This window comes from Pygocentrus nattereri, chromosome 28, assembly GCF_015220715.1.
Source record: "Pygocentrus nattereri isolate fPygNat1 chromosome 28, fPygNat1.pri, whole genome shotgun sequence".
NCBI classification, from domain to species: Eukaryota; Metazoa; Chordata; class Actinopteri; order Characiformes; family Serrasalmidae; genus Pygocentrus; species Pygocentrus nattereri.
In genome coordinates this window covers 21,148,038-21,156,621 of record NC_051238.1, presented here as the reverse complement: position 1 = coordinate 21,156,621, position 8,584 = coordinate 21,148,038, and the positions used below count along the sequence as shown (strand labels likewise).

At 46.2% G+C, this 8,584-nt stretch overlaps 1 protein-coding gene across 3 annotated transcripts in view; it reads right to left on the bottom strand.

Annotated features, from left to right (window-relative positions):
- The window catches only part of pxnb (paxillin b), a 60,980-nt gene that overhangs the window by 32,870 nt on the left and 19,526 nt on the right, over window positions 1–8,584 (bottom strand). For 2 of the 3 annotated variants that reach the window (XM_037535959.1, XM_017702824.2), the window contains exon 2: window positions 6,218–6,484. In XM_037535959.1, the coding sequence (XP_037391856.1) occupies window positions 6,218–6,275 (58 nt within the window). In that variant the 5' untranslated portion in view covers window positions 6,276–6,484. The remainder of the gene's footprint in view (window positions 1–6,217; window positions 6,485–8,584) is intronic. The other variant, XM_037535958.1, reaches the window with a different exon arrangement.

Below are 8,584 nucleotides of genomic sequence, written 5' to 3'. Positions count from 1 at the left end.
CATGCAACAGTTCTATAAGAAACCAAAACAACAGTGAAGGAGCAACACGTACAATTCTGTGGTTTATTAAAACGTCTTCTCACGAGCCAGAGACTATTAGTGTCGCTGCCTTTGTGAAAGAGGACTTTGTGGTATGCTATAGTGAGAGAGGGTCACTTCCTGTTTCTGCTGTTTCCTCAGGAAGTGCCGTTCGGGTTGTCGGCCAAAGGGGCTCAGTCAGCCCACAGGACAGGGTGTGGGGGGCAACGGACAGGAAGTCGTTTAGCTCGCGGCCGCTCTATTCTCTCTGCTTTCCTCTCGCTCCACAGTTTATTCCTCGCTGGGTTCAGCCTCTCGGCAAAGCCGCAGAAGGGTGTGGGAGTAAGTTAGCAAGCAACACCTCGTCTGCATGTGAAAAAGGCCTCGGAAGCAAGACACGGAGGTCTGCATTTCAGATTGCTGTGGTTGAGTCGGATAAACATGAATGCATTCAATTTGGCAACAGATGGATCTTTAAAAAAAGGAAAAAAAAGCTGCCTTGGTTTAAACAACACTGCCATTGTGCACCTGCTTGAAATGATTGTAATGAGCACTCTGAAAAGCAGCTGACCTGTGGGTGCGTGGCAGCATGCATGCGTGGCAGCGTGCTCAGCTCCTGCATTGCTTAGTAATGCTGACAACATTGCCTTAGGAGAGAATTCCAGGATTTACAGGAATTCCACCAAGGCTCAGGGGACGAGCACAGGGGGACACAAAAGGCAAGATTACTACATTCTTCCTTCCCTTCAATCTGCTGCTCATACACATGCACTCATCTACCAACGGCCGTTCGAGAGTCCTGATTTACGAGATCAGATCACCAGCAGACCAGATTTTCAGACAATATTAGAGAACGCTGGTTCAAACCTCAGGGCTTAGAAGAACTTAAGAAATGCCTTAAAACTGCTCACAACTAAGCTTCTGCAAAACAAGCCTGACATTTCAAACTCCCACCAAAAATTTGTTTTAAAATATTGTATCTAAAAATGCTGATTTATAGTCCTGCACTGCTAAGGCGCATATAATTGAGCCTGCCTCAAAACACAGAGCTAAAAGTGGCTTGCAGAGGCCACGACTACTGTGTGTCCAGCAAACGGAGACTAACTATCCAGTAGCACTGAAGTGGGACAACAGTCAAAACAGGGACAACAGTGGGAAAACAGTCAGCCTAAACCTGAACCGGCGCAACACAAACAGAGCAGTCTGAGGATTGGCCGACTAGAGAGATGCGATATTATAAGCATTTATATCACCCATCTTCAAAATATTACCCAAAAAGTTATTTCAAGTTATTCTTGAAGAGAGAGAGGGGGGGCTTTTCACATTCTGTACATTTTGGCCCTTCGTGCACACGTGTATGACCGTACAGGTGGGCAATATTTTTAGCTAAATATTGATCAGTTTCATTATACTGCTTTTCTGAGCATATTATTCCCATTGTCAGTACTTCAACACTCAGCAACTGCATGTCTTTTTAAGATGACATTATTAGTCCTGTTTAATTGGTTTAAGTGTGAAACAATGAATACAAAACAGTGTCCAGAGATTTTGATGCTTGTTTTTAAACACTAGCACATTGCATCGAAATATGATGGGTATCATTAAAACATCTTAAGTAACGTGATTTTTACGTGCAAACGTGGTGGCAGACACTTATGCAAACACAAACTACAACGTGGCTTCAAGTAACCTTTTATTCAGCTATCCTTAGGAAGTGAGCTCCACAAGGACGATGCCAGGCAGTTTCAGTTTCCCTTTCCCACAACCAAATCCTGAGCTAAGGCAATGCTGGATAAGCTTTCTATATGATGATTACACAGATTCTCACTTTCTTGCTTTAGCCTAGAAGAAACTGTATCGACAGTTTTGACTGCTGATGTACATAAGCTGAAGGAAAATATGAGTGAACGCTGTTCAACCAGTCATTTGATTACTCATAATGCTTCCACTCTCGGGCTTCGGCTCCAACTCCAATGCACATATGATGCACTTAATGGCAGGCATTCTCCTCCTTTTGTTCAGTCCGTTATTCTTACATTACCAATTTAGAGTGATGAAAGCTGACAATAATGAGCTTGTTAGAGTGTCTTGCATGCCCTGCTCAGTCACAACTACACATTACATCATTGTGTTTTCATGCAAGATGTCAAAAATAGTCATACGGAAATAGCTACAGTTCAGCACAGATGTCTTCTGTGATTTTAAATGAATAAAAATATTAAGGTTAACTGAACTATGCCACACTTTCGTAGTAACACCACAGAAAACTGGCATCTGTTTGGGAATTGCTGCTTCAGTACAGCACAGGCCAGATTAGAATCTTGGGTCTTCAAGTCACATCATGTCTATCGAAAGCAAACCACAGCTACTCTCATTCTCTAAATCAGTCTCTCTGCATCATCCCAGTTAAACTTGCAAAGAACTGCTTGCGAGTTTAGCATTTTGGAAGACGATGAAAAGACGAGAAAAGCATCAACACATAACTAAATGCTGATGGGAGATTCCTAATTCATCCATCCATTTTCTAAGCCGCTTCTCCTTCACGGTTGGGCGGTTGGGGGGTGCTGGAGCCTATCCCAGCGGTCATCGGGCGCAAGGCACGATACACCCTGGACAGGCCGCCAGTCCATCGCAGATTCCTAATTCAGTCTACCTTAATGTAGCGCCTTCTCTTGGTATCTGACCGTCTTGTAATGGTGCTGTGACGGACACATGGGCCATGTACTGAATCACCAGCACTTTCTACCACGTTTATTAAAATGAGAGTATGTGGTTAAGTCAAAAGTTGCTCAAAGAAGTTGATTCTGAAATTTATCAACTAGCCCATCGCCCAGGCCTAACATATTAAGCCCATATCAGTTGAGCACTAAAGCCTCAGACTGGTCAAGCAGTCCTTTTCCGAACAAAGCAAACCTTCTGTCAAAAACATCACAACATCCTGAATTAACCTGAAATGAAACCCTTCTATTGTAAATACACAGTAGTATCTTTTGTCCTTATATTGCATTTTACTTGTCATTTGGCTCAGAAATGGAAAGTAATTGTTAAAGCAGGTCTGAAAATAGCATTTCTTTGGTCAAGTGCTTTTGGTAAAAGCACGGACAACCCTTGTGCCTTGGGATATTCTGCTTCGTACACCTTTAAGAACTTCCTGCAAGGTGTAATGCAATCACAGTTGGATTATGAAACGCCTGAAACTGTACACGAATGGCAAGGTGATAAACGACTTAGCTTAGCAGTGTTGGTATACAGGTTGTTGACTACACTACACTATACTAATCTAGCCTGTGCTGGGATAAAGTGGCAGTATTGTGGCTCTTCATGTTCATAATTATGTGCCCTGAGGCTCTAGAGTTGCTCCAGCCTGAGCACTGCTTTAACCCTTAAAGGTGAGAACTTACTGCTTTTGGTTCGCTTAAGTATTCAAATGTGATTTCATGATCACACAGAAAGTTTTGGAACAAACTATACTTTGATTTATTTTCTGTCGACAGGGTTGTGTTTGCACATTGTTGGTCGGTTTGGACAAAAATGTTTTTCATGCGAGTAGGGTGGGTTGGGGGGGTGGGGTTAGACTGTTACAAGATATTATAGAATTAACATTGTTATAATTGGAACTTTTTTCTTTCAATTGTGAAATAAAAGGCAAAAAAAAATGTTTTATTCCGCAAAAAACACACAAAACAATGCACAACAGCGACTTGCCGCTGAAATTCACGGTTAAAAAAAAATTCCACATTTCTCCCAGAAATGATAGTTCTGTAAAACAATAATCACAACATGCTTTTATTATCGCTAGCGACAACAGCAACTTCTAAAGTATGTCTGTAGTAGTAATCACAGCGTCTTATCTCAGGGCTGCATAAGGACATCTGATTCAGCCTTAACACCATCCACGTCCTCACCCAATGAGACGTTCTAAAATAACCTGATTCATTTTGACCTTCTCTTTTTAAAAGTTATATGAGTCCTTTTAACATATCGTGTCATGTTACCATGTAACCTTTAAAAAAAAAACGATCCACCCATCTTCCTTATTTGTTTACTGTTTGTCTTTTTGGCCCTTGGCCCACCACAAACATCGCAATTTGCCTCCTGAAGAGAAGAAGTTTGGGCACTTCCATCTTAGAGCAAAGCAGTGTCCATATGTAAATCTCCACTACTGTAATCGGACACTTGAGACACCTCCTGTTCAGGCTGACCTTTTGAACTTTCTGGCATGTCGGACCCTTCCCACCCTCCTGGAGGAGAAATGGGTCTCTAATCACACCAAACTGTGATGTGTGCTGATCAGACAGGGGCTCTCCTGGTCATTACATGAGCGCTCTGCTGGAACTCTCACTGGCAGCAGGGAGGAAAGGGGGCGGAGGACTCGGCCTCCAGACGCCAAAAAAACAGTGACGCCATACATTCCACTAACACCTCAGCTCCTCCGGCCAAACTAAAACATGGCGACGGCAGGCAGGCTCAGGGTCCGCATACAATCAGCCCTTTCTCCTGCACAGCTCACATCATTTGGTCAAAACATTACAGCACTGCTGTCTGCACCTCAGTGAGAACCAAGAGAACGAGCTCTCTACTATTTTATGATATAACAAACGGGGAAGCTCCTTAAGATTAAGATTAAGATTATTCTTCCCCTTATTAGTCCCACAAAGGGGAAATCTCTCGTCCGCGAAGTGAAACACTACACACACTCTAGTGAGCACACACACACTAGGGGGCAGTGAGCACACTTGCCCGGAGCCGTGGGCAGCCCAATCCGTAGTGCCCGCAGTTGGGGGTTAGGTGTCTTGCTCTAGGACACCTCAGTCATGTGCTGTCAGCTCTGGGGATCGAACTGGTGACCTTCCGGTCACCTCCAGCCCATGACTGCCCAGAGTTCTGTGCAGTATAAGGGCCATGACCTGCAAGGCCAAAGTGCCCTGTCTGGCCAGATAGTCTAAGTAAGTGCGCAGCCAGATGACCGGCAGCTGGCTGGTCGGGCCACAGCGAAGTCTCTACGGGTGGTCAAGTCTTTCCACAGCGGACAATAAAGTCCTTGACCAGCACTGGCCATCTTCACGCTGACATCATAAGCTGGGCAGAAAAGAAATGGGGGTGGAAAGAAGAGTCGGCTGGCTTCGACTCAGAAAATCACACCCATGCTCAAACATGTGCAGCACGCACTGACCACAGACAGGGACCAGAGGTTCTGCGGGTGAGAAACAAACAGCAGAGACACAGGACTGGCAGTAGCCGCAAAAATGAGGGAGACTTGTTATTCAAAGCCTCGATCGACTACGTGAAGCAGCTCCTCAAAGGTCTCAGCTTTAGTTTCATGACCTGAATCCACACCACTTCTTAAAACTACACCAAAAATAAGCGCTCGTGGGGAGGAAGGCTTCGGTCAAGCCAGTGAAAGTCCCTGGCCTCTTACTGACCCACTCAAACGACTCGGTTTAGGGTAAAAAGGCTGAAAACGACTTTAAACTCGGAGAGCTTACCGCCAGCTTGGTAAATAACTTTTCTACAGCTAGGCTACCTCCCAAACCGAAAGATCTCCTGTCTCGGAAAAGCAGCAGCGCGTTATATTTCAACAAAAGGCGCTCAAAGAAGCACTGATGATGAAACTGATCACCTAGTCCAAACACATTAATCAGAACCATATCGGAACATAACAGCGGGCTGAGCACTAAAGCCCCAGGCTGGACCAGCAAATCCTTCTGCTAACAAAACAAACCTGTCAAAAACATCCAGATCAACCTGGAATGAAACGCCTCTGTGGTAAATGCACAGCGGTATCTTGGATTTTATAGTATTTTATAGTGAGTTATGTTCTAGAGTGGAGGTTAACTGGAGGGGTTTGGTCACAAGGCACCGATTTCGTCCCGAACTAAACTCTTAAGATAGTTAACCGAACCTGGGTTAGGTCTGCTAGGTTCGGTTAGCTGGCTAGCCGAGCGAGAGCCCGCACGTCCGCCGCATATCTAGCGCTGAGAGGACAGCACAAAACGGACAACCTCCACACTAAAGTCGCCCAGACGGCGGAAAAAAAACTTTCCACACGCAAACAAAAGTTTACAGGCTACGAGCAACAGCGACTTCGTTTCCACGGTTGGGTCGGCGTCAGCTAGCTTTGCTAGCCGCATCGTAGCCAACTAGCTGATCCCATTCCCACCCATGTACTTTCCCGCTATGTTGTTTTTGGCTAACTTACAGAAAAGACACAAGGTGCGGAGACGGAGGAGGAGAAGAGCGTTACCTAGATCATCCATGCTTCTCGGAATCCTCTGCACGGTTAAGCCCCTCGCTCCGAGGACAAACGCTGCGAGCCCGAGGTTCTCCGAAACGACTTTCCACTAAAGTTTCTGTGATGTTCCTCAAACGCGCAGGTCTGGCTGAATGGAGCCCGTCGCGCACTTCAAAAGAGACAAACTCGCTCCACTGGAGTGACCCCTAGTGTCCGATCCTTCCGCACACCGACCTGAAACACACACATTCAGTACATTCTTAAAAGAACACGACCGACTCGGCGAGAGTTCACGCCAGTGGAAGACAGCAGAGACATTCTGCAAGTCTGAATGTGGCTTAATGTGGCTTAATGTGCTTGAACAGGAACACCACCTCTCTCATAAGCGCTCTCTGCTACTACCTCTCTCATAAGCGCTCTCTACTACCACCTCTCTCATAAGCGCTCTCTACTACCACCTCTCTCATAAGCGCTCTCTACTACCACCTCTCTCATAAGCGCTCTCTGCTACTACCTCTCTCATAAGCGCTCTCGGCTACTACCTCTCTCATAAGCGCTCTCTACTACTACCTCTCTCATAAGCGCTCTCGGCTACTACCTCTCTCATAAGCGCTCTCTACTACCACCTCTCTCATAAGCGCTCTCTGCTACCACCTCTCTCATAAGCGCTCTCTGCTACTACCTCTCTCATAAGCGCTCTCTACTACCACCTCTCTCATAAGCGCTCTCTACTACCACCTCTCTCATAAGAGCTCTCTACTACTACCACCTCTCTCATAAGCGCTCTCTGCTACTACCTCTCTCATAAGCGCTCTCGGCTACTACCTCTCTCATAAGCGCTCTCGGCTACCACCTCTCTCATAAGCGCTCTCTACTACTACCTCTCTCATAAGCGCTCTCTACTACTACCTCTCTCATAAGCGCTCTCTACTACTACCTCTCTCATAAGCGCTCTCTACTACTACCACCTCTCTCATAAGTGCTCTCTACTACTACCACCTCTCTCATAAGCGCTCTCTACTACTACCACTCTCATAAGCGCTCTCTGCTACCACCTCTCTCATAAGCGCTCTCTACTACTACCTCTCTCATAAGCGCTCTCTGCTACCACCTCTCTCATAAGCGCTCTCTACTACTACCTCTCTCATAAGCGCTCTCTACTACTACCTCTCTCATAAGCGCTCTCTGCTACCACCTCTCTCATAAGTGCTCTCTGCTACTACCTCTCTCATAAGCGCTCTCTGCTACCACCTCTCTCATAAGCTCTCTCTACTACTACCTCTCTCATAAGTGCTCTCTGCTACTGCCTCTCTCGTAAGTGCTCTCTGCTATGACCTCTCTCATAAGCGCTGTCTGCTACTACCTCTCTCATAAGCGCTCTCTGCTACCACCTCTCTCATAAGCGCTCTCTGCTACTACCTCTCTCATAAGCGCTCTCTACTACTACCTCTCTCATAAGCTCTCTCTACTACTACCTCTCTCATAAGCTCTCTCTGAAACTACCTCTCTCATAAGCGCTCTCTGCTACCACCTCTCTCATAAGCGCTCTCTGCTACCACCTCTCTCATAAGCGCTCTCTGCTACTACCTCTCTCATAAGCGCTCTCTTCTACTACCTGTCTCATAAGCTCTCTCTGAAACTACCTCTCTCATAAGCGCTCTCTTCTACCACCTCTCTCATAAGCGCTCTCTGCTACCACCTCTTTCATAAGCGCTCTCTGCTACCGCCTCTCTCATAAGCGCTCTCTGCTACCGCCTCTCTCATAAGCGCTCTCTGCTACTACCTGTCTCATAAGCTCTCTCTGAAACTACCTCTTTCATAAGCGCTCTCTGCTACTGCCTCTCTCATAAGCACTCTCTGCTACCGCCTCTCTCATAAGCGCTCTCTGCTACCACCTCTCTCATAAGCGCTCTCTGCTACCACCTCTCTCATAAGCGCTCTCTGCTACCACCTCTCTCATAAGCTCTCTCTACTACTACCTCTCTCATAAGTGCTCTCTGCTACTGCCTCTCTCGTAAGTGCTCTCTGCTATGACCTCTCTCATAAGCGCTGTCTGCTACTACCTCTCTCATAAGCGCTCTCTGCTACCACCTCTCTCATAAGCGCTCTCTGCTACTACCTCTCTCATAAGCGCTCTCTACTACTACCTCTCTCATAAGCTCTCTCTACTACTACCTCTCTCATAAGCTCTCTCTGAAACTACCTCTCTCATAAGCGCTCTCTGCTACCACCTCTCTCATAAGCGCTCTCTGCTACCACCTCTCTCATAAGCGCTCTCTGCTACTACCTCTCTCATAAGCGCTCTCTTCTACTACCTGTCTCATAAGCTCTCTC